Genomic DNA, 26,235 nt, shown 5'->3' with positions numbered 1-26,235 from the left:
CAGCTCTGTCAGGAGGAATGGGCCAGTCCACCCAACTTATTTTGGGAAGCTTGTGGAAGGCTACCTGAAACATTTGACCCAAGTTAAACAATTTAAAGGCAATGCTACCAAATACTAATTGAGTGTATGTAAACTTCTGATGTAAACTATGTAAACTTCTTCCAATGGGCATGTGATGAAAGAAATAAAAGCTGAAATAAATCACTTTACTCTTATTAAAATAAAGTGGTGGTCTTAAAATAAAGTGGTGATCCTAACTGACCTAAGGCAGGGAATTAATACGAGGATTAAATGTCAGGAATTGTGAAAAACTGAGTTTAAGTGTATTTGGCTAAGGTGTATGTAAACTTCAGACTTCAACTGTATATACTGTATACTGTATCCTTCAGTATCTATTGCATCTTAGCCACTCTGTCCATATATTTTATACTTATGGATTCTCATCCCATTCCTTTACTAGATTGTGTGTGTTAGGTTTTGTTGTGGAATTTGTTATACAGTATATTAAGTTTTGTTGTGGAATTGTTATATATTACTTGTTAGATACTGCTGTACTGTCAGATCTAGAAGCATAAGCATTTCTATACACTCGCAATGACATCTGCTAACCATGTGACCAATAAAATTGTAATTGATTTTATTTGAGATGGTTGAGTTCAGGCTGTAACACATTAAAATGTGAAATAAGTCAAAGGCTATGAATACTTTCTGAATGCACTCTACATGTACATTTATTTTGCAACACTTGTGCACGCAACGCGGCCAGTTTAGTCAGCATGCACCAGAGAAATTGAGCAAAATGTATAAAACTACATCTTAACAGGTCATGTCAATTTCGACTAGCCCACCAAACAAAAAAATTACCCAGCCCATCTGGCATTTTCCAGAATTGCCAGATGGCCAATCCAACCCTGGTTCATTTCTTCAAACTAAGGGATTATTTCAAATTTGGAAATCCCTTCTGAATCTGAATCCTTTTCAAAGAGACACCTTTTCATGGAAGGATAAATGAATGGATAAACATATGCTATTGGCAATCCCAGTATTGATTGACAACTACATTTCTCATCGCTAAGATCTGGTGGCTTTTGGGGGTTCCCTCCATCTCTCCCCCCCCCAGTCTGGTTAATGTTCACATGGTGACAGCTCAGTTCAAAGGTCACCACAAAGTCCACAGATCTACACCGAACTCCCAAGGAGAAGGAGCGAGAGAGATACGCAACATGGGGGAGTGAAGGAGAGAGAATTCAGGGGAGGACGAAAACATCATCATGGTTTCAATCACAGAGACTCAGAGTAAGTGGTTAGGAACGGCAGTCCATACAATCACAGTGTTTATTTGTTTTACCTTCAACTCTGAGACTTGCGTTAATAAGCAACATGTACTTGGACTTGAGTGATGTCATTGTGAAGACTTTGAACTTTGAAGTGTGTTATGGTGAAAGCCTTTATGGATATGAATACTGTGAGTTTTACTTCTAAAGATGATCTAAATGTGTAAACAGTCTGTAGGCCTATAGTTGGTTGAACTACCTCACAAATGTTTTGTGTGTGTGTGTGTTCCAGAGATTGGTGTTGGTCTCACAGGCTTCGGCCTCTTCTTTCTGCTCTTTGGCGTGCTGCTGTACTTTGACTCTGTCTTACTGGCATTTGGGAATGTGAGTAATAATCGCTATCACACACTGACACTGTGCTCCCTTCTCACCATCATGCAACGTTCCTTCACCGCCTGGCTAGGGGAAGCAGGTAACAGGTCAACAGAGGCCACTGATATAGCATTAATAACATGATGTTACACACAGCATGACTTATACTCTTTTCACATGGTACTCTGTAAATCTATAACCAATATTTAGGAATTAATACACACCTGCACTGTACTGTCTAAATATTTTTTTACAGGAAGTAATAGTGACAGTGACAATATTAGCTGCACAAACAGGAAGAATGTATGTTTTACGTTTCAGACAAAGCTTGTCTCGTCCTTCTTTCCTTCAGGTTCTGTTTCTGGCTGGCCTGGCGTTCATCATTGGCCCGAGAAGGACGGCAGGGTTCTTCTTCCAGAGACAGAAGCTCAGAGGCTCCACTTTCTTCCTCGGTGGCGTGGCCTTGGTGCTGTTCCGCTGGCCAATCATCGGCATGGCTGTGGAAAGCTACGGCTTCGTGCTCCTGTTCAGGTGTGTAAAAAAAGAGCACCTCTAGGATAGTGACAAAGAGGACATTTTACATTTTAGGAATTCAGCAGACACTTTCATCATTGAGGGTCTTAGACATCCAGAGCATCGTAGAAGACATGCGTTAATGGAAGCAAGTTGGAACAACAACTTAAAAAACAGGATAGCTGGGAGAGGATTATGCTAGATGAGAAACATACAGTACCTTGCGACAGCACTGTATTTTTAAACGCCTGCCTCGTTTCAACCACAAAAAAATGGCGCAAAATTAATTGAAATCGATGGCAGCAATTATTTGGACTGAAGAAAGAGAATATAAACTTCAGAATGGAATGTTGCCCATTCACATATCATATGTGTCACGTCTGCTCCGGCTCCTTCTTACTGGTGCTCGAGGACGCCAGAATGCCCATCATTACGCACACCTGTCACCATCATTACACACATCAGCGCTTGCTGGGCTCACCTGGACTCCATTACCGTGTTGATTGCCGCTCCTATATCTGTCTGTTCCTCAGTTAGATCCCTATGCTCTCTGAGATGTCGTTCTGTACACCACTGTTTGCCTGTTTGTGGCCCATCTGTTAGCTTGCACGATTCTTGTGATTCTCCTTCAACCTCTCATCAAAGAGCTGTTTTTGCCCACAAGACTTAACCCTAGACCCTGTCGTGCGTGATAAGCACAGGAGCCCAAACTTTTCTGAGATACTGGAACCAGGCACCTGGAAGCCTGGAACCAATGATCATACCATGCTCAAAGTAGCGTTGGTCACTCATTTTGCCCATTCTAACTTTCAGTCGAACAGTAACTGAATGCCTCAATGCCTGTCTGCCTGCTTTATAAAGCTTGTCTGTTGAAAATGTTGGATATTAGGTTGTTAAATTATTGCATCTGAGCTCCTAGAGTGTGCGGCTCTCCTTTAATTCTTCAAGTGTTCTGTTTCGCTATCCAGCATCTCGCCTAAGTAGGTGTGCGTTTCTTTCGCCTCTAGTTTAATCTGCTTTATAAATCAAACCATGGCCACGTGACTGTTTGTATGAGTGATCACTTTTCATGAACGGGGTGGTGTTCGTACTAAACTGGCCACAGAGTGTATATCACTTTACTGACCACATCCAGGGACCAGCCTTGAACCACTTTCTAAGACAAACATTTTACCATGGCCAAAACATGTGAGAAAGCTTACATTTCAAAAAATCACAAATGTCTGATACCTCCCTGTGGTTCTAAGAGAAAATAAGATTACAGTCATATTTTCCGAATGGAAATTTGCCTAGGAAACCTGGGCAACATTAAAGACAGACTCACTCTGTGGTAGTTGAACTGACAGCATTTGCTGGGTCAGAATGTTCTCACATCATATTTATTTGTCTATCTCCCTCCAGGTCATTCTTCCCTGTGGCGTTTGGATTAATTTTATCGTTGGTTAATATCCCCTATCTCAATGTGGTGAGAGCAATAATCTTTATTTTTTTCAACTGACAGTGACTATGCCAGGCTCATAACTTTGTATAAACATAATAAGTTATGATTTATTTATAAGCATGATTTGTATAATTTTCCCATAAAATAATGGAGATATAAAAGTACATTTGGGAACCATTGTTTGAGCTAAGAAAGCAATGGGAAAAAAACTACAATGCATTAGCCCACTCCAAGACTGCTTGAGGTTTGTGTCTAGGTTTTTATGTTTCAACAAAGAGAGGATCACTGCACATAACAATTTCACAATGTGTCTAGTGGAAAGCAGTAGTCTCCCAATATTCCTGCTTCATGAAGACTGAAATCTCTCCCTCTTTCTTCTCTTTTTGTCCTTCTCCCAGGGAAACAGCTCCTCTATGGTCTGAGAGAATAGAAAGGTAGGGGAAGCTCTCTCTCTTACATGTCTCTCTCTCACTATCTCTATGCTTTCTCTTTCTTACCTCCGTTACGCAACAACTTCCTAGGAAGTGGCCCTTCCATGGTCTGAGGAACGAGAATGAGAGTGGAAGAGTTGAATAGAGGCTGCAAAGAAGAGAGGAGGAATGAACGTGATGGATTAAAAAAGGAAAAGCTTATGGGCTAAGACTGGCTACAATTTTGACAGAGACTGACAGAGAAGTGGTGGAGACGAGGTAGCTAAGAGCCCATTCCATCAACAAGTATTAACCAATGGACTTGAACTATTCTTCTTAAAACGTTTGTATAAAAATGATCTACCAGAGAAACCATGTGTGGCAATGAGTGTTTGCCATTCCACTAATGTATTTATAATAAAACCATGTTTTTGATCTACAGTTTATCATATCCTTTACTACACACTTTATTTTAAGGTAAACATGTAATCTATTACTTTGTAGGTGACGGTGTACATTTCGAAAGTTTTGGGTGATGTCTGTATTTCATTTAGATAGATATAAATAGGAATGCCTTCTATTATTCAGAATGTCTCATGAATACATTTTTTCGCATATTTTTGAGCGAAGGGAAAAGGACTAGTGCTACTTTGTAACACCCTGACCCCCTTTTGTGCAGTTTAAATACAAGAACAAGGACCAATATCGGGGAAAATACTATGGGAATGAGGGTGCATGTTCATCAAACCACTTCTCCATAATGTTCCATTATTTAGTTTATTTTCCGGATAATCTTGACCTTCAACTCAAATGCCCTACATTGTGTGTTGGACAGGTTGGAATAAAGTAAAGTAATACTTTTAAAGAAGGCCAGTTTTATTGCTTCTTTAATCAGCTCAATAGTTTTCAGCTGTGCTAACATAATTGCAAAAGGGTTTTCTAATGATCAATGCATTAGCTAACACAACGTGCCATTGGAACACAGGAGTGATGGTTACTGATAATGGGCCTCTGTACGCCTATGTAGATATTCCATAAAAAATCTGCAGTTTCCATTTACAACATTAGCAATGTCTACACTGTATTTCTGATCAATGTTATGTTTTAAAAATTATAATATATGTATTTTCTGAAAATATTACTATGTGAATTATTAATACTCAATTGACCCATTTTTGTCAGTGTTAATAGGAAAGTATTTATGACAATGTTAATTGCACATACAGACAATTACTCTGTGGCAGAGCAATGAGCCAAAAGGTGGGTTGACACCTCCAATGTTGACTCTGACGAGGAACCAGCGAAGAGGGAGGTGACTAAACCAATTAGATTGATTGTAGAGCCACCTGGTGAGAATTTCTTAACTACTCTTCTTCCATTGTGTGCATTACATGCATCAGGAAGTAGATTAAAATAAGGACTACTTTTTTTGTATTGTGCTTTGTAAGATGATGCAAGTGAAGCACTCCAGAAAAAGACAAATGAACCCAGACATGACCAGCTTCCAGTGCCCCAGCTTCCACCAGTCCATAGTGGTAAGATCCTGCATTATGCAACTAGGTCATTAAATGTATAATCAGCAAGTTGACAGTACGTTTGACACACAATCAAGTATGTGGGTGAAGAAAAGCGTACAGTTAATGCAAGTACAAGTCTTAAATCAAATCAAATCAAAAATCAAATCAAATCAAATGTATTTGTCACATACACATGGTTAGCAGATGTTAATGCGAATGTAGCGAAATGCTTGTGCTTATAGTTCCGACAATGCAGTAATAACCAACAAGTAATCTAGCTAACAATTCCAAAACCTTATAGACACAAGTGTAAGGGGATAAAGAATATGTACATAAGATATATGAATGAGTGATGGTACAGAGCGGCATAGGCAAGATACAGTAGATGGTATTGAGTGCAGTATATACATATGAGATGAGTATGTAAACAAAGTGGCATAGTTAACCTCTTGAACTTACCCATCCCGTATCCGGGATCGTGAATACAGCCTCAGGCTCATTGTACCATAACGCAACGTTAACGATTTCTAAAAATCGCAAATGAAATTAAATAAATATGCCTGCTCTCAAGCTTAGCCTTTTCTTAACAACACTCTCATCTCAGATTTTCAAAATATGCTTTTGAACCATAGAAAATCAAGTATTTCTGTTAGAGGTTTGATAGCTATTGTAGCATTTAGCGTAGCATTTAGCACGCAACATTTTCACAAAAACAGAAAACCAATCAAATAAAATAATTTACCTTTGAAGAACTTTGAATGTTTTCAGAAGGGGAGACTCTTAGTTATATAGCAAATGTCCAGTTTTTCCTGAAAGATTCTTTGTGTAGGACAAATCGCTCCGTTTTGTACATCACATTTGGCTACCGAACCGAAAATTCAGTCACCAAAACGTCAAACTTTTTTCCAAATTAACTCCATAATATCGACCGAAACATGGCAAACGTTGTTTAGAATCAATCCTCAAGGTGTTTTTTCACATATCTCTTCATTGATATGCCGTTCGTGGAAGCCTGCTTTCGTCTCAGAATCCCATGGAAAAATACCAGGAGCTGAGTTTTGTGCACCAATTTCCACGCAGGACACCAGGCGGACACCTGGCAAATGTAGTCTCTTATGGTCAATCTTCCAATGATATGCCATTCCCATTTCCCGTTTGCAAAGAGTCAAATAAAGTTTGTTCAGAGCCATGTCTGCTTGGGGGGGAATATATACGGCTGTGATTATAATCAAAGAGAATTCCCTTGGAAGATAATGCGGTCGACATTTGATTGTGAGGAATTCTAAATCAGGTGAACAGAAGGACTTGAGTACCTGTATGTTGTTATGATCACACCACGTCACGTTAACCATGAAGCATACGCCCCCGCCCCAGAAAGATGTTTGTTTCTGTCGGCGCGATGCGTGGAGAAACCCGCTGGCTGCACCGATTCCGATAGCGTCTCTCCAGTGAGCCATGTTTCCGTGAAGCAAAGAACTTTACAGTCTCTGATGTCCCTCTGGAATGCTACCCTTGCTAGGATTTCATCAACCTTGTCGTCAATAGATTGGACATTGGCGAGAAGAATGCTAGGGAGTGGTGCACGATGTGCCCGTTTCCGGAGTCTGACCAGAAGACCGCTCCGTTTCCCCCTTTTACGAAGTCGTTTTTTTTGGGTCGCCGGCTGGGATCCATTCCGTTGTCCTGTGTGAAAGGCAGTACACAGGATCCGCTTCGCGAAAGTCATATTCTTGGTCGTACTGATGGTGAGTTGACGCTGCTCTTATGTTCAGTAGTTCTTCTCGACTGTATGTAATGAAACCTAAGATGACCTGGGGTACTAATGTAAGAAATAACACGTAAAAAAAACAAAAAACTGCATAGTTTCCTAGGAACGCAAAGCGAGGCGTCCATTTCTGTCGGCGCCGGAAGTGTAGAATTGTAGAGGCGGCATGAAATCATAACCTAAGTAGAGTGGATAAAAGCGTCTGCTAAATGGCATATATTATTATTATTTATATGAGAAGAAATGACCTCACCCATCTGATCTTGACATACTTGGTAATTAGTCACATTACCAACCAAATTACCAAAGTGTAACAGTTCTATTTCTTTCTTCTATTAGCAACTTCAACTGCTAGTGTCTTTGAAAAGCCACATCATGTTTTAAATGTTTCAAGTCTGATTAAATGAGCCTACTTTCTCAAAGTTCTGTTCCCACCAACTGTGCGGGATGCACTGTGGTTTGACATCTGTGATATTCTTTGAAGTTGCAGATGTCAAGGCCATCTGCCATTTGCCACCTCAAGCCAGAGTGACAACGTCTGGTGTCTAGTGTCTGGTTGTAATGTGTTAGGGTAAAGAATTGAATTGTATGAATTGTTATAGCATTACAGACATTTCAAAGCCACTCAATATAATACATTACCATCACATGTTTTCATATTAGGTTATTTAAAGTATTATTATTACTTTGTGCATAATGTTACAACTTTCCAAATACTTGTGGTGCTGTGTATGGGTGAAACTTGTAGTAAATCAGCATATTTTCTTGAGTAAAACACAAGTGTGATGCCATGTTTGTAAGTATCTGTATGTATTTGCCATAACACTAAAATGATTATTTAAAAACAAAACGATGCTAAGAATATATTTTTGTTGGGATTCTTTAACCTTCCCACTGAGCTCCATACTGACGTTCCTTCACTTTTTGTGGTGTCAGTTTCAAAAGCATGCAAAAGTATGTCTTTTCTTCAGTTTTCTCAGTCAGTCCAAGTGGCAGCCAGGAGAAGCTGGCCAAGACAGCACCCGAATCAGGTTTCTTGAGCCATCAAGGTATTGATATTGAACTCGTAAATGTAGACAGTTTAAATAACAGCATGGATTTTGACTTATATTTTAGACCAAGAGTTGCAATCCCTGCTTGATGAGTCCATGGTTTCTGACATGCCCGCTGGATAAATTGAAGGTATATTATTGCAAGCCTATATGTTACAAAATGTTGCTTCTCTTTTATTATCAACATTAATTCCAAAATGAATGGCTGTCAGCAGCTATATGGTTATCAATAATACTAATATATATGAAGGGTGGATATTTTGATCGAGGTATTCCACATGGCCTTCATACATGTCCTGCCTGTTACTTGTGTCTTATGTTGTCACGCTGTTAGCAGCTAATCTGAGTCTTTATTATTTTGCAGATCTTCAAGCAGTGGAGATGAGTATAATAATGAAGCTGGAGATGATTCATACAGAGTTCAAGACTGCTCTGAACCAAGTGATGGAGGCCATAGAGGCCCAGCAGCCAAACGATTCAGAGTCCTTGGGACAACTTGAAATGCTGCAAAACCCTGCAGAAACAAATCAGGAAGTGAAGGATATCTGTGAAATACTTAAAAACTCACACTACCGAAAGAAAATGGTAGGGATGGCCATTTAAAATGTATATGTTTGTAAAAAAAAAAAAAATGATATCACGTATTTGAACAGCAATTGACAAAAAAAAGTTAGCTATTTATCGAGAGCCACTTGAATGCAACCTGCAATATTATTGAATCAAAATATCTTAATGTCAATGAAATGCAGTTGTCATATATGCCATATGCCTATTTAGTGTTTGGATTGATTTCCCATTTAAACACTTATCTAATCTTAAGAAGGAACAATCAGCCCTCTGCCTGTTTACACAAGTTTTACCCCATGATTACATGATACAATACAAAAATGACTTCTCATTACTATCAATCAGAACTGTATGGCCAACTGTTTTAGCCGAAGAACACACAAAGGAGTGGGAAATATATATATATATCTTTCAAATAAGACCTGATACCTGGCCCTCTGCTGTGGCCAGGACCTGGGATCGGGAATCAGACGAATGATGAGGAAAAATTGGAACAGAGGAGCTGTAGACAAGCTACTCCTTGAAGGGCAGGAAGGGGAAGGCCAGGTCGTAATTGTAAATGAGAACTTGTTCTCAACTTGCCTACCTGGTTAAATAAAGGTGAAATAAAAAAAATAAAAAAATAAAAACATGAAAAAGGAGAATTATTATTCATGAATTTGTAACAGCTCCAAAATGTTTTCCACTACAATAAATGCTCACTGGTACCCTAGTTTAAAGAAAGACCCTTATTGTTTTCCAAACTCTGCCCTTCTCCTCTATGGAAGAAGGGTGTCTCCACCGTTTATGTTCATTATGCAACTTGTGCATCTACGTGGATAGAGCAAGAACATGGCACAAAAGTGACATTCTCTTCCTGTCTAGGGTCCCTTGCCTAAACCCGGTACTATGAGAATACGAGTGAGATGTCTCAGCTTTTCCCTGCTGTCAAGAGTGCTAGGAAGAGAGGTATGCTTGAGAATGACCAGTCAGCGGGCGAGTGGCTCCCTTTATGAAGGAGAGGGGCTCACCCTATTCACCACTCAACCTGTCAGTCTCGAACATACGCTGTGTGATTGGTTACTTCAAACTTGTGGACAAGGCCAGGCATATCCCATAATAAGACATCTCACTCATATTCTCATGGAACCAGGATGATTTTTATTGATTTATTTCACCTTTATTTAACCAGGTAGGCTAGTTGAGAGCCAGTTCTCATTTGCAACTGCGACCTGGCCAAGATAAAGCATAGCAGTGTGAACAGACAACAACACAGAGTTATACATGGAGTAAACAATAAACAAGTCAATAACATAGTAGAAAAACATAATATATATACACTGTGTGCAAAAGGCATGAGGATGTAGGCAATAAATAGGCCATAGGAGTGAATAATTACAATTTAGCAGATTAACACTGGAGTGATAAATGATCAGATGAACATGTGCAGGTAGAGATACTGGTGTGCAAAAGAGCAGAAAAGCAAATAAAATTAAAACAGTATGGGGATGAGGTAGGTAAATTGGGTGGGCTAAATACCGATGGACTATGTACAGCTGCAGCGATCGGTTAGCTGCTCAGATAGCAGATGTTTAATGTTCGTGAGGGATATAAAAGTCTCCAACTTCAAAGAATTTTGCAATTCGTTCCAGTCGCAGGCAGCAGAGAACTGGAAGGAAAGGCGGCCAAATTAGGTTTTGGCTTTAGGGATGATCAGTGAGATACACCTGCTGGAGCGCGTGCTACGGGTGGGTGTTGCCATCGTGACCAGTGAACTGAGATAAGGCGGAGCTTTACCTAGCATAGACTTGTAGATTATCTGGAGCCAGTGGATCTGGCAACGAACATGTAGCGAGGGCCAGCCGACTAGAGCATACAGGTCGCAGTGGTGGGTGGTATAAGGTGCTTTAGTAACAATACGGATGGCACTGTGATAAACTGCATCCAGTTTGCTGAGTAGAGTATTGGAAGCTATTTTGTAGATGACATCGCCGAAGTCGAGGATCGGTAGGATAGTCAGTTTTACTAGGATAAGTTTTGCGGCGTGAGTAAAGGAGGCTTTGGGTGGTGATGCTAGTCGGGCGTGTGGGTGTAGGCAGCGAACGGTTGAAAAGCATGCATTTGGTTTTTACTAGCGTTTAAGAGCAGTTGGAGGCCACGGAAGGAGTGTTGTATGGCATTGAAGCTCGTTTGGCGGTTATGATATCGTTTAGTACCTTGAGCGTGGCTCAGGTGCACCCGTGACCAGCTCGGAAACCGGATTGCACAGCGGAGATGGTACGGTGGGATTCGAGATGGTCAGTGATCTGTTTGTTGACTTGGCTTTCAAAGACCTTAGATAGGCAGGGCAGGATGGATATAGGTCTGTAACAGTTTTTGTCCAAGGTGTCTCCCCCTTTGAAGAGGGGGATGACCGCGGCAGCTTTCCAATCCTTGAGGATCTCAGACGATACGAAGGAGAGGTTGAACAGGCTGGTAATAGGGGTTGCGACAATGCGGCCAGACAGTTTCAGAAATAGAGGGTCCAGATTGTCAAGCCCAGCTGATTTGTACGGGTCCAGATTTTGCAGCTCTTTCAGAACATCTGCTATCTGGATTTGGGTAAAGGAGAAGCTGGGGAGGCGTGGGCGAGTAGCTGTGGGGGGGGGCGTGGCGCTGTTGGACGAGGTTGGAGTAGCCAGGAGGAAGGCATGGTCAGCCGTTGAGAAATGTTTGTTGAAGTTTTCGATTATCACGGATTTATTGGTGGTGACCATGTTACCTAGCCTCAGTGCAGTGGGCAGCTGGGAGGAGGTGCTCTTGTTCTCCATGGACTTTACAGTGTCCCAGAACATTTTGGAGTTAGAGCTACAGGATGCAAAATTCTGCTTGAAAAAGCTGGCCTTTGCTTTCCTGACTGACTGCGTGTATTGGTTCCTGACTTCCCTGAACAGTTGCATATCGCGGGGACTATTCGATGCTATTGCAGTCCGCCACAGGATGTTTTTGTGCTGGTCGAGGGCAGTCAGGTCTGGAGTGAACCAAGGGCTGTACCTGTTCTTAGTTCTGCATTTTTTGAACGGAGCATGCTTGTCTAAGATGGTGAGGAAGTTACTTTTAAGGAATGACCAGGCATCCTCAACTGAAGGGATGAGGTCAATATCCTTCCAGGATACCCGAGCCAGGTCGATTAGAAAGGCCTGCTCGAAGAAGTGTTTTAGGGACCGTTTGACAATGATGAGGGGTGGTCGTTTGACCACGGACCCGTAGCGCATACAGGGAGTGAGGATGAGGCAGTGATCGCTGAGATCCTGATTGAAGACAGCAGAGGTGTATTTGGAGGGCAAGTTGGTCAGGATCATGTCAATTAGGGTGCCCATGTTTACGGATTTAGGGTTGTACCTAGTGGGTTCCTTGATGATTTGTGTGAGATTGAGGACATCTAGCTTAGATTGTAGGACTGCGGGGGTGTTAAGAATATCCCAGTTTAGGTCACCTAACAGAACAAACACTGAAGCAAATGGGGGGCGATCAATTCACAGATGGTGTCCAGGGCACAGTTGGGAGCTGAAGGGGGTCGGTAGAAGGCGGCAACAGTGAGAGACTTATTTCTGGAGAGATACATTTTTAAAATTAGAAGTTCGAACTGTTTGGGCATAGACCTGGAAAGTATGACAGAAATTTGCAGGCTATCTCTGCAGTAGATTGCAACTCCTCCCCCTTTGGCAGTTCTATCTTGACGAAAAGTGTTATAGTTGGGTATGGAAATCTCAGAATTTTTGGTGGCCTTCCTAAGCCAGGATTCAGACATGGCAAGGACATCAGGGTTGGCAGAGTGTGCTAAAGCAGTGAGTAAAACAAACTTAGGGAGGAGGCTTCTGATGTTGACATGCATGAAACCAAGGCTTTTTCGATCACAGAAGTCAACAAATGAGGGTACCTGGGGACATGCAGGGCCTGGGTTTACCTCCACATCACCCGAGGAACAGAGGAGGAGTAGGATGAGGGTGCGGCTAAAGGCTATCAAAACTGGTCGCCTAGAGCGTTGGGGACAAAGAATTAAAAGGAGCACATTTATGGGCGTGGTAGAATATATTCAGGGCATAATGTGGTGGGGTGCGAGTACAGCGGAGGTAAGCCCAGGCACTGGGTGATGATAAGAGAGGTTGTATCTCTGGACATGCCTGTTATAATGGGTGAGGTCACCACATGTGTGGGAGGTGGGACAAAGGAGGTATCAGAGGTGTGAGGAGTGAAACTAGGGGCTCCATTGGAAACTAAAACAATGATAACTAACCTGAACAACAGTATACAAGGCATATTGATATTTGAGAGAGACATACAGCAGGACATAAAGTAATCGCAGGTCTTAATTGGGAGAGCTTGCTAAAACAACAGTTGAGACGACAACAACAGCTAGTCAGCTAACACAACAACAGCAGGGAAAATGGTGATGACTAGGCAGAGAGGGTCGGATTAACTACACACAGAGCCTGAGTTCGCAGCTGGGGGCGACAGATAAAACATAAATAAACAGAATGGAGTACCGTGATTAACAGACAGTCCAGCAGGCATCAGCTATGTAGCCAAGTAATCACAGTGTCCAGGGGGAAGCAGTAGATGGAACAGGGAAGCCGCCACTGCGCTAGCACGCGGGCAACACGGCGTTTAAAGTTAGTAGCCCGGGGGTGGTAGGGGGGTCAGACGGAGGCCGGTTGAAGGCATAGCGGATGGAGTATTCATCGGCAGACCAGTCTTGGTAGTGCGGCAGGGGGCTGTGTCGACAGAGAATCCAAACCAGGTGGCGAAATTAGGTATTGTAGAATTTAGTTTGCTAGCAGGGAGATGTGCCTGGCTCATGGCTAACTGTTGCTAGCTTCGTGGCAGTGGCGTTAGCCAAGGTCCAGAGTTTACAGCAAGGATCCGGTGGAGTATTGGGCTCTACCCATGTATGAGTGGGGTTCGGGTGAACAGCTGAGTAGGCCGGGAGGTGGGCCTCAGGGATAGTTTTGGTACTGGGTGCAAGCTAGCTGTGAAGATCAGAAGTAATGGTCCAGGGATTACGGCAGGAATCCGACGTGGTTGTGGAAAGGCAGTTCGATACTAGTAGACTGGCGAGTATTATCCAGGTTAAAAACAGGGCTGGCTGTGTAGAAGGTAAAAGCCGCTAGCAGTGGCTAACAATGACTAAACAGCTTGTAGCTAATTATAGGGTTAGCCTCTGGAGGTTCTTGAATGTATTCTAAAATTAAAAATAATAGCGATTCCGTATCACATTGGGTGAGGCAGGTTACCGAAAGGTATAATCGAATTAAAAATCGAAAAGAAATTGAAAATTAATATGGGTCCAGTGAGTGGTTGGGCTGGCTGGTGACACGGCGATTCAGACAGTTAGCAGGCCTGTGCTAACAAGCTAACAGTTAGTAGGCCGGGGCTAAACAAGCTAGCAGTTAGCAGACCGGGGCTAAACAAGGGGCAGGCTAGCATTTAGCAGGCCGGGTTAGCAAGCAAGCATGTAGCAGGGGCTAGAAAGTAAGCCTTTGGGGGACGTCGCGATGGGGTTAAGTCTGTTTTTGCCTCTTCATGTGGTGACGTCGATAGACCGGTCGTGGAATTAGTAGGGTTCCATGTAGCTCTAGCTAGCTAGCAGGCTTAGCTGGTTAGCATAATGGGCCTTCAGCGGGCATCGCGCCTGAGGGGCCTGTTGGAGTCCTCGGGCAGATTATGTCGGTATTCCAGTCATAGGGGATCTGCTGGGTTGTACTGGCTGTAGAAGCGATCCGGATATTGTAGCCCTCTTTGGTATAAAAGGTGTAAATTGGTCATCAAAAAGAAAGGAGGACCAAGGCACTCTTCATATAATTGATTAAAATGCCTTTATTAGTATGGCATGTTCAATAGAAACAAAGCCTTTTAAAAACCGACGCGTTTTGGCTGCATGGAGTACTCCCTGAAGAAGGCCGAAACGTGTTGTTTAAAAAACAACTTTGTTTCTATTGAACATGCCATACTAATAAAGGCATTTTAATCAATTGAATGAAGAGTGCCTTGGTCCTCCTTTCTTTTTGATGACTTTACATGTTGCGTTTATATTTTTGTTCTGTATATTTGTTACCTTTTGTCTTTTATGACTGGTTTGTGGCGCTGTACTGAAGGCAAACTCAAAAGCCCCACTTACCATTCATCCAAAACCACAAAATGAGCCCGACTCTATTTATATAAGTCCAGTTCCTCTGGGTTTTAGCTGGTTTGGTTGGTAAGGGGTTAGGCAGGGGTGTTCGGGGGTGTTGCAGAATATTACAGGCTGATCTCTCTGCAGTGGAGAGGAGGACTGTTGTGTAGGTCATCCCCTGTCAGATTTGGAGAGATTTTCTGGCTCTTAATGTCATACATCTAAATTGAATGATGCCGGGAAATGATGGCCCTTAACCCTGCTTTCCTTTTCTCCTCAGTCGCATAGACGTGGGAGCTATCAGATGGGCTAGCTGGGTATTTTACAGTTCAACCACAGCCTTTTCATTGTCAAAAAGCAACTTCTGCACACTGGTCTTGTGTTTGTGCCAAATGTTGCTGTGTGATAACCTCACTTGTAAACAAGAACTAGTTATCAGCTACACCTTCCATGTCAGCAGCAAAAATGAACACCTATTAAAATAGCCTGATTAGACAGTAAAATAATAACTAGGCAGTAAACTAATAACGTAATTTAGGCTTTCAGACAAGAATACGTATATAATTACTACTGACTTCTAATCTCCCGGAATTGGCTTTATTTCAAGAGAAACTGATTGATCAAATTGAGTCCAATAAAACTGACTGTCTCATATATTTTTTCAAACGGTACCGATGGACCCTCAGACGAGTCTTGTAAGACCTGTGGGAGTCAAAGAGCAAAACAACCGACATGTACGTGTTCGTGAGATTCTCACCTATTAGTGTGTAGCCCAAACTGTTCGGATGCAACAGAAGTTGTCTTCGGACTAGTCAAAAGAAGCTCTACTGTCACTCTGCACCAAACACCTCAAACTGACACAAACTGACAAACTGACATCCCCATGAATTCTGGGGAGATCCCTCATACAAAACTACTTTCAAATAACAGCTGTGAACCATACCTTAGGACAATAATCCAGTCAATGTGATGTGGAGTCGAATAATGTAATTTTTAAAACATATTTTAATTTATAACAGAGGAAACAAGTCACAATGAACTTGGGATTTTTGCATCTGGTAGAATATTTGGTTTAATGTATACATTGTAGAAATACTTCTAAAGTAAGTTGTAGTATTGGCTTGTTCATTTGAAAATACTCAAAAAAGAGCATTTTCAAATAAAAATACCTAAATAGACATGTATTTCAGCCAGGGCCTGGAATCACAAAACCTTCTGAAGAAAAAAATGTAAAGAAAAATCCACCCATAAACACTATTTCCTTTAATTTACAGTGTTAAATAACAATAATATGTGAACGAACGTTACATTTTTCCATTATAAGGTTGGTAGCAACATGTCGACTACAAAAGTCAACTACAAAATCCACGATGCAATGCACTCTATGGGCTAGCTGGCTATCTAACTAGGTAGGTAGGCACGAATTTTGTCAAAAAGAAGTACAACATTACAAATATTTTCCTAGATGTGAGGATAAAGATTGAATCCTACTACTCTGACTCTTGCCGGATGTGGCAGGACTTGAAAACTATTATGGACTACGAAGGGAAACCCAGGAGTGAGCTGCCCAGTGATGCGAGCCTACCAGATGAGCTAAATGCCTTTATGCTCACTTCGAGGCAAGCAACACTGAAGCATGCATGAGAGCACCAGCTGTTCCGGCACGACTGTGTGATAACACTCTCAGTAGCTGATGTGAGCAAGACCTTTAAACAGGTCAACATTCAGAAAGCTGTGGGGCCAGACGGATTACCAGGATGTGCACTCAAAGCATGTGCAGACCAACTGGCAAGTGTCTTCACTGACATTTTAACCTCTCCCTGACCAAGTCTGGAATACCTACATGTTTTAAGCAGACCACCATAGTCCCTGTGCCCAAGGAAGTAAAGGTAACCTGCCTTAATGATTACTGCCCCATGGCACTCACGTCGGAAGCCATGAAGTACTTTGAAAGGCTGGTCATGGCTCACATCAACAGCATTATAGTCCTGTCCCCCTTCAAACATTCAACCTCCAGCTGCGTATCCGCTCTAGCACGAGGGTCAGCACGAGGGTCAGTGCACTCTCAAATGTTGTTTGCCATCATTGTAAGCCTGCCACACAGACACTATTGGATACATTTCTGAAACATAAGAAAGAGTGTGAGTTTTTGTCACAACCCGGCTCGAGGGAGGTGACAAAGAGCTCTTATAGGACCAGTGCACAAATAATAATATACTAATAATCAATAATTTGACTCTTTATTTAGCCATCTCACATATAAAACCTTATTTGTTCATCAAAAATGGTGAATAACTCACCACAATCTGGCAGTGGCTTCTGATTAAATTACATTTTCACAGAACCGCTTGTTGCAATTTCGATGAGGCTCTCTTCGGTAAGTGGACTGGAGGCAGGGCATGAAAGGGATTACGAATCCAGTTTTTTGTGTCATCCATTTTGGGAATGTACCTGCGTAATTGCGCACCCAACTCACTCAGGTGCTTGTGTGTTGTCCTTCTTGCAAATCAGTGGGAAGCTAGCGTAATTCGTAATATTAAACATTCATGAAAATACAAGTGTCTTACATCGTTTAAAAGCGTAACTTTATGTTAATCCAGCCACTTTGTCAGATTTCAAATTAGCTTTACGGCAAAAGCATACCATACGATCATCTGAGGACAGCGCACCACTTACAAAAGCATTACAAACATTTTCTAAACAAGCAGAGGTGTCACGAAAGTCAGAAATAGTGATAAAATAAATCATTTACCTTTGAAGATATTCCTCTGTTTTGCATTCCCAATGGTCCAAGCCACATAACAAATGGTTGTTTTGTTCATTAAAGTCCTTCTTTACATCCCCAAAAAATTATGTTTAGTTGGCACGCATGATTCAGTAATCCACCGGTTTCCCTCGTTCAAAATGCATACAAATGAATCCCAAATGATACCAATAAACTTCGTCCAAACAAGTCAAACAATGTTTCTAATCAATCCTCAGGTACCCTAATATGTAAATAAATTATGCAAATTTAAGACGGAGAATAGTATGTTCATTACCGGAGATAAATAACGAAGTGCGCACCGTCATCTACGAGCATCACAATACTACAGCCAAAATGGGAGCGACCTAGAAAAACTACAAATTCTAGCTTTTCAAAAAACAAGCCTGAAACTATTTCCAATGACTATTGATATCTACTGGAAGCCCTATGAACTGAAATCTGGGAGGTATTCCATTGATTTTCCCATAGACTGCCATTTTAATGAGTGGTGAGCTCAATTTTTTCTCCAGATTGATTCTCCTCGTGTTTTTGCCTGCCATATCAGTTGTGTTATACTCACAGACATTATTCTAACAGTTCTGAAAACTTTAGAGTGTGTGCTATCCAATTCTACCTATGCGTATCCTAGCTTCTGGGCCTGAGTACAGGCAGTTTACTTTGGGGACCTCAGTCATCTAAACTTCCGAATACTGCACCCTATCCCTAAGAATCAGACAGAGAAGAACTCCAACTTCTTAATCATAGCCTCAATTTTGTCCCTCACATTGAATATAGTTGTGGAGAGTCGCTGTAATCCTAGAATAAGATCATTCAGGCGAGAAAAAACTTCACCCAGATAGGCCAGTCTTGTGAGAAACTCGTCATCATGAAAGCGGTCAAACAAGTGAAAATTATGGTCAGTAAACAAAACTTTAAGCTCGTCTCTCATTTCAAAGAAATGTGTGAATACATTGCCCCTTGGTAGTCAGCGCACTTCTGTATGTTGTAAAAGTGTTACATGGTCGCTGCCCATGTCATTGCATAGAGCAGAAAATACATGAGAGTTCAGGTCATTTGCTTTAACTCAGTTAACCATTTTTACTGTAGTGTCCGAAACGTCTTTCAATCTGTCAGGCATTCCAATGGAAGCAAGAGCCTCTCGGTGGATGCTGCAGTGTATCCTGCAGTGTATCCAAGAGGCATCAGGACAAGTGCTTGCACGTGTGTTACTACTACACTATGTCTCCCTGTCATGGCTTTTGCGTCATCAGTACAGATACCAACACATCTTGACCACCAAAGTCAATTTGATGTCACAAAGCTGTCTAGTACTTTAAAACTATTCTCTCATGTTGTCCTGGTTTCCAGTGGTTTGCAGAAGAGGATGTCTTCCTTAATTGACTCCCCATAAATGTAATGGACATAAACCAGGAGGTGTGCCAGGCCCGCTACGTCTGTTGACTCATCCAGCTGTAATGTATATAATTCACTGGCTTGTAAGCGAAGCAGTAATTGTTTCAAAACATCTCCTTCCATATCACTGATGCGTTGTAAAACAGTGTTGTTTGATGAAGATATTGTCTGTATAGTTTTTTTTGGCCTTTCCCCCCCAGCATTGTCCCAGCCATATCCGCGGAAGCAGAAAGAATTAAGTCCTCCCCAATAGTATGGGGCTTGCCTGTCCTAGCCACTCGGTAGCTCACCATATAAGACGCTTCTAGTCCCTTCTTAATAATTGTATCTGTTGCTTTTATACATGTCTTACTACCCGAAAGTGGTCTTTATTCATTTTCATTTTCTAAATGTCTGAGCAAGAGTGAAGGTTTGCCGTGAGAGATGAACAGTTAATGTTATTGGATGTTAATTATTTGACTAGGCTACCTGCATTTGACATTGTGTTGTTATTTCGCTGAACACTAGATGGAATAATTGTATTTTTGGCAGTGAAACGAGGCTACTCAGGTGAGAGAGAACCCTCATCCAAATGTAACGCCCCGTTTGAAAATATAAACGTACTGTTTGAAGATGTGAAGATAATTATTTTTAAAAATATATTTGTAATGTAAAAAAAAAAATGTGAATCACATTCTTATTTTGGCTTACCTCGACGGCATTGCGTGGCCCACATCAACACCATTATCCTATAAACCCTAGATCCACTCCAATTCGTATACCACCCCAACAGATCCATAGATGATGCAATCTCTATCGCACTCCACACTGCCCTTTCCCACCTGGACAAAAGGTACACCTATGTGAGAATGCTGTTCTTTGACTACAGTTCAGCGTTCAGGGCCACCCCCAGGTGGTAAGCGTAGGCAACGGGGAGACATAGTGTAGTGTCTGCCATGCTGATCCTCAACACTGGGGCCCCTCAGGGGTGCTTGCTCTGTCTCCTCCTGTACTCCCTCATCACCCACAACTGCGTAGCCAAACACGACTCCAACACCATCATTAAGTTTGCTGATGACACAACAATGGTAGGCCTGATTACTGAAAACGATGAGACAGCGTCAGAGATCTGGCTGTGTGGTGCCAGGACAACAACCTCTCCCTCAATGTGAGCAAGACAAAGGAGCTGATCGTGGAAAAGGAAAAGGCAGGCCAAACAGGCCCCCATTAACATTGACAGGGCTGTAGTGGAGCGGGTCGAGAGTTTCAAGTTCCTTGGTGTCCACATCACAACAAATAATCATGGTCCGAACACACCAAGACAGTCGTGAAGTGGGCCCGACAACACCTTTTCCCCCTCAGGAGATTGTGAAAATGCTGCCCCCTATCCTGAAGAAGTTTTAAACCACTCCACACATTTCTTGTTAACAACCTATAGTTTTGGCATGTCGATAGGACATTTATCTTGTGCATGACACAAGTCATTTGTCCAACAATCTTTTCCAGGTCATATTATTTCACTTATAAGTCACTGTTTCACTATTCCAGTGTGTCAGGTGTTTACATACACTAATTTGACTGTGCCTTTAAACAGCTTGGAAAATTCCAGAAAATTATGTCATGGCTTTAGAAGCTTCTGTCATCATTTGAGTCAATTGGAGGTGAACCAGTGAATGTATTTCAAGTCCTACCTTCAAACCCAGTGCTTCTTTGCTTGACATCATGGGAAAATCAAAAGAAATCAGCCAAGACCTCAGAAAATGTTTTGTAGACCTCCACAAGTCTGGTTCACCCTTTGGAGCAATTTCCAAACGCCTGAAGGTACCACGTTCATCTGTACAGACAATTGTACGCAAGTATAAACACCATTGGTAAAGCAGCCATCATACCGCTCAGGAAGGAGATGCGTTCTGTCTATTAGAGATGAAGGTACTTTGCTGCAAAAAATGCAAATCAATCACGGAACAACAGCAAGGACCTTGTGAAGATGCTGGATGAAACACGTACAAAAGTATCTATATCCACAGTAAAACAAGTCCAATATCGACATAACCTCAAAGGCCGCTCAGCAAGGAAGAAGCCAATGCTCCAACACTGCCATAAAAAAGCCAGACTACGGTGTGCAACTGCACATGGGGACAAAGATCATACTTTTTGGAGAAATATCCTCTGGTCTGATGAAACAAAAATAGAACTGTTTGGCCATAATGACCATCGTTATGTTTGGAGGAAAAAGGGGGAGGCTTGCAAGCTGAAGGACACCATCCCAACCGCGAAGCACAGGTGTGGCAACATCATGTTGTGGGGGTGCTTTGCTGCAGGAGGAACTGCTGCACTTCACAAAAAAGATGGCTTCATGAGGAGGTGAATGTATGTGGATATATTGAAGGAACACCTCAAGACATCAGTCAGGAAGTTAAAGCTTGGTTGCAAATGGGTCTTCAAAATGGACAATGACCCCAAGCATACTTCCAAAGTTGTGGAAAAATGGCTTAAGGACAACAAAGTCAAGGTATTGGAGTGGCCATCACAAAGCCCTGACCTCAACCTATAGACAATTTGTGGGCAGAACTGAAAAAGCATGTGCAAGCAAGGAGGCCTACAAACCTGACTCTGTTGCAACAGCTCTTTCCGGACGATTGGGCCAAAATTCCCTGAACTTATTGTGGGAATCTTGTGGAAAGCTACGTGAAACGTTTGACCCATGTTAACAATATAAGGCAATGCTGCCAAATACTAATCGAGTGTATGTATCTTCTGACCCACTGGGAATGTGATTTACAAAATAAAAGCTGAAATTAACAATTCTCTCAAATATTATTTTGACATTTCACATTCTTAAAATAAAGTGGTGATCCTAACTGACCTAAGACAGGGAATTTGTACTAGGATTAAATGTCAGTAATTGTGAAAACTGAGTTTAAATGTATTTTGCTAAGGTGTATGGTAACTTCTGACTTTAACTGTAAATATAGGTTCTATTTGAAAAAACGTCCAATGTAGTGAGAGCAACTTGATCACATCCTGCCGGTTTTCTGTGTGCTTGACTGCCAATTATTCAAATACACGAGAAAACATTCATAATGAGTTAACCTTTCCTTTAAGAAGCTTCTTAAGTTTTTGCATAATACATGTTTTGTGAGGTCTGCTCCAAAAAGGGTACTTGCTATATTTCCATTATTTTGTATTATTGAAGTCATCTTACACCTTGATGACATTTGCATAGGATACAAGACATCAAAGCAATAACGATCTGAGCAGAATCATCACAATAAATGGCAAAACCATTAACTTCTTGGTGACAGGGGGCAGTATTTTCACGTCCAGATGAAATGCATGCCAAAATTCAACTGCCTGATACTCATCCCCAGAAGATAAGATATGCATATTATTAGTAACTTATTTAGCAGGTGAAACCCCGAGGACAAACCATTCAGATTTTCTTTTTTGAGGTCACTCTCTTTTCAATAAAATTTAATTGGGAATCCAGATTTCTAAGTGATCTTCTTGCAGTTCCTATAGCTTCCACTGGATGTCAACAGTCTTTAGAAATTGGTTGAGGTTATTCCTTTGTGTAATAAAGAAGCACGGCCATCTTGAAGGAGGGTCACTTGAAGTGTACTGTTAGATAGAGGCGAGTGACCAGAAAGCATGCTTCAGTTTGTTTTCTTCCTGTATTGAACGCAGATCATCCCGTCTTCAATTTTATCGACTATTTACGTTTAAAAATACCTAAAGTTGTATTACAAAAGTAGTTTGAAATGTTTTGGCAAAGTTTACAGGTAACCTTTGAGATATTTTGTAGTCAAGTTGAGCAAGTTGTAACCGGTGTTTTTCTGGATCAAACGCGCCAAATAAATGGACATTTTAGATGTATATGGACGGAATTCATCGAACAAAAGGACCATTTGTGATGTTTATGGGACATATTGAAGTGCCAACAAATGAAGCTCATCAAAGGTAAGGCATGAATTATATTTTTAGTTCTACGTTTTGTCTCGCGCCTGCAGGGTCGAAATATGGTTTCTCTCTTTGTTTTCGGAGGTGCTATCCTCAGATAATAGCATAGTTTGCTTTCACTGAAAAACCTTTTTGAAATCTGACATGTTGGCTGGATTCACAACAAGTTTAGCTTTAATTAGCTATCTTGCATGTGTGATTTAATGAAAGTTTGATTTTTATAGTAATTTATTTGAATTTGGAGCTCTGCCTTTTCCCTGGCTTTTGGCCAGGTGGGACGCTAGCATCCCACATATCCCAGAGAGTTTAATAAGTCCAATTGTATTGAGGATTCTTTTAATTTGCAGTGCCTTGTATTCTGCCCCCTTGAACTTTGCGACCTTTTGCCACATTTCAGGCTTCAAACATAAAGATATAAAACTGTATTTATTTGTGAAGAATCAACAACAAGTGGTTGTATCACATTTTCACTTCATTTCATTACAGTACAACGGTTTGATTTGTTTGATCGTAGCTAGCTACTTAGCTAGCTACATAGCCGTCTTTGTATCAAAGATAATTGTGTAGTCTAGAGCGATTTCCTAGGTTCGCTAGCCATCTATTGTCGTTCTTTTAACGCAACGTAACGTAAACAACACTGCTAGCTAGCCTGCTAGCCCCCGAATAGCAACACTGCAGAAACTATTACACTCAACGGAACGACTTGATTAGTGTAGTGTCAACAACGCACCCACTGCCAGCTGGCCTACTTCAGCAGTACTGTATCATTTTAATCATTTTAGTCAATAAGATTCTTGCTACGTAGCTTAACTTTCTGAACATTCGAGACGTGTAGTCCACTTGTCATTCCAATCTCCTTTGCATTAGCGTAGCCTCTTCTGTAGCCTGTCAACTATGTGTCTGTTTATCCCTGTTCTCTCCTCTCTGCACAGACCATACAAACGCTCCTCACCGCGTGGCCGCGGCCACCCTACTCTGGTGGTCCCAGCGCGCACGACCCACGTGGAGTTCCAGGTCTCCGGTAGCCTCTGGAACTGCCAATCTGCGGTCAACAAGGCAGAGTTCATCTCAGCCTATGCCTCCCTCCAGTCCCTCGACTTCTTGGCACTGACGGAAACATGGATCACCACAGACAACACTGCTACTCCTACTGCTCTCTCTTCGTCCGCCCACGTGTTCTCGCACACCCCGAGAGCGTCTGGTCAGCGGGGTGGTGGCACCGGGATCCTCATCTCTCCCAAGTGGTCATTCTCTCTTTCTCCCCTTACCCATCTGTCTATCGCCTCCTTTGAATTCCATGCTGTCACAGTTACTAGCCCTTTCAAGCTTAACATCCTTATCATTTATCGCCCTCCAGGTTCCCTCGGAGAGTTCATCAATGAGCTTGATGCCTTGATAAGCTCCTTTCCTGAGGACGGCTCACCTCTCACAGTTCTGGGCGACTTTAACCTCCCCACGTCTACCTTTGACTCTTTCCTCTCTGCCTCCTTCTTTCCACTCCTCTCCTCTTTTGACCTCACCCTCTCACCTTCCCCCCTACTCACAAGGCAGGCAATACGCTCGACCTCATCTTTACTAGATGCTGTTCTTCCACTAACCTCATTGCAACTCCCCTCCAAGTCTCCGACCACTGCCTTGTATCCTTTTCCCTCTCGCTCTCATCCAACACCTCCCACACTGCCCCTACTCGGATGGTATCGCGCCGTCCCAACCTTCGCTCTCTCTCCCCCGCTACTCTCTCCTCTTCCATCCTATCATCTCTTCCCTCCGCTCAAACCTTCTCCCACCTATCTCCTGATTCTGCCTCCTCAACCCTCCTCTCCTCCCTCTCTGCATCCCTTGACTCTCTATGTCCCCTATCCTCCAGGCCGGCTCGGTCCTCCCCTCCCCGCTCCGTGGCTCGATGACTCATTGCGAGCTCACAGAACAGGGCTCCGGGCAGCCGAGCGGAAATGGAGGAAAACTCGCCTCCCTACGGACCTGGCATCCTTTCACTCCCTCCTCTCTACATTTTCCTCCTCTGTCTCTGCTGCTAAAGCCACTTTCTACCACGCTAAATTCCAAGCATCTGCCTCTAACCCTAGGAAGCTCTTTGCCACCTTCTCCTCCCTCCTGAATCCTCCGCCCCCTCCCCCCTCCTCCCTCTCTGCAGATGACTTCGTCAACCATTTTGAAAAGAAGGTCGACGACATCCGATCCTCGTTTGCTAAGTCAAACGACACCGCTGGTTCTGCTCACACTGCCCTACCCTGTGCTCTGACCTCTTTCTCCCTCTCTCTCCAGATGAAATCTCGCGTCTTGTGACGGCCGGCCGCCCAACAACCTGCCCGCTTGACCCTATCCCCTCCTCTCTTCTCCAGACCATTTCCGGAGACCTTCTCCCTTACCTCACCTCGCTCATCAACTCATCCCTGACCATTGGCTATGTCCCTTCCGTCTTCAAGAGAGCGAGAGTTGCACCCCTTCTGAAAAAACCTACACTCGATCCCTCCGATGTCAACAATTACAGACCAGTATCCCTTCTTTCTTTTCTCTCCAAAACTCTTGAACGTGCCGTCCTTGGCCAGCTCTCCCGCTATCTCTCTCTGAATGACCTTCTTGATCCAAATCAGTCAGGTTTCAAGACTAGTCATTCAACTGAGACTGCTCTCCTCTGTATCACGGAGGCGCTCCGCACTGCTAAAGCTAACTCTCTCTCCTCTGCTCTCATCCTTCTAGATCTATCGGCTGCCTTCGATACTGTGAACCATCAGATCCTCCTCTCCACCCTCTCCGAGTTGGGCATCTCCGGCGCGGCCCACGCTTGGATTGCGTCCTACCTGACAGGTCGCTCCTACCAGGTGGCGTGGCGAGAATCTGTCTCCTCACCACGCGCTCTCACCACTGGTGTCCCCCAGGGCTCTGTTCTTGGCCCTCTCCTATTCTCGCTATACACCAAGTCACTTGGCTCTGTCATAACCTCACATGGTCTCTCTTATCATTGCTATGCAGACGACACACAATTAATCTTCTCCTTTCCCCCTTCTGATGACCAGGTGGCGAATCGCATCTCTGCATGTCTGGCAGACATATCAGTGTGGATGACGGATCACCACC

The 26,235-nt window shown here is 42.6% G+C and overlaps 1 protein-coding gene across 4 annotated transcripts; it reads left to right on the top strand.

Annotated features, from left to right (window-relative positions):
• Positions 1–1,163: 1,163 nt before the first annotated feature.
• On the top strand, positions 1,164–4,451 carry LOC124003853 (vesicle transport protein GOT1A-like). Of its 4 annotated transcripts, none has more exons than XM_046312463.1 (6): positions 1,164–1,296; positions 1,567–1,658; positions 1,999–2,177; positions 3,561–3,624; positions 4,007–4,034; positions 4,122–4,451. In XM_046312463.1, exons 1-5 carry the CDS (start codon positions 1,272–1,274, stop codon positions 4,028–4,030), a joined length of 384 nt encoding a protein of 127 aa, XP_046168419.1. In that variant the 5' UTR covers positions 1,164–1,271; the 3' UTR covers positions 4,031–4,034; positions 4,122–4,451. The 4 variants fall into 4 exon arrangements, with proteins under 4 accessions (XP_046168419.1, XP_046168417.1, XP_046168418.1 ...); XM_046312461.1 differs by having other exon boundaries at positions 3,999–4,034; XM_046312462.1 differs by having other exon boundaries at positions 4,007–4,451.
• The last annotated feature ends 21,784 nt before the right edge of the window (positions 4,452–26,235 follow it).

Source organism: Oncorhynchus gorbuscha, linkage group LG18, assembly GCF_021184085.1.
Source record: "Oncorhynchus gorbuscha isolate QuinsamMale2020 ecotype Even-year linkage group LG18, OgorEven_v1.0, whole genome shotgun sequence".
Lineage (NCBI taxonomy): Eukaryota > Metazoa > Chordata > Actinopteri > Salmoniformes > Salmonidae > Oncorhynchus > Oncorhynchus gorbuscha.
Note: the sequence above shows the minus strand (reverse complement) of the source record. Positions and strands in the feature narration are given on the sequence as shown.

Coding starts and splice junctions, on each gene's coding strand:
- LOC124003853 (XM_046312463.1), top strand. CDS start 1,272: ATGGTTTCAATCACAGAGACTCAGA. Junction 1,659..1,998: donor TCTTACTGGCATTTGGGAAT/GTGAGTAATAAT, acceptor TCTTTCCTTCAG/GTTCTGTTTCTGGCTGGCCT. Junction 3,625..4,006: donor ATATCCCCTATCTCAATGTG/GTGAGAGCAATA, acceptor CCAGGGAAACAG/CTCCTCTATGGTCTGAGAGA.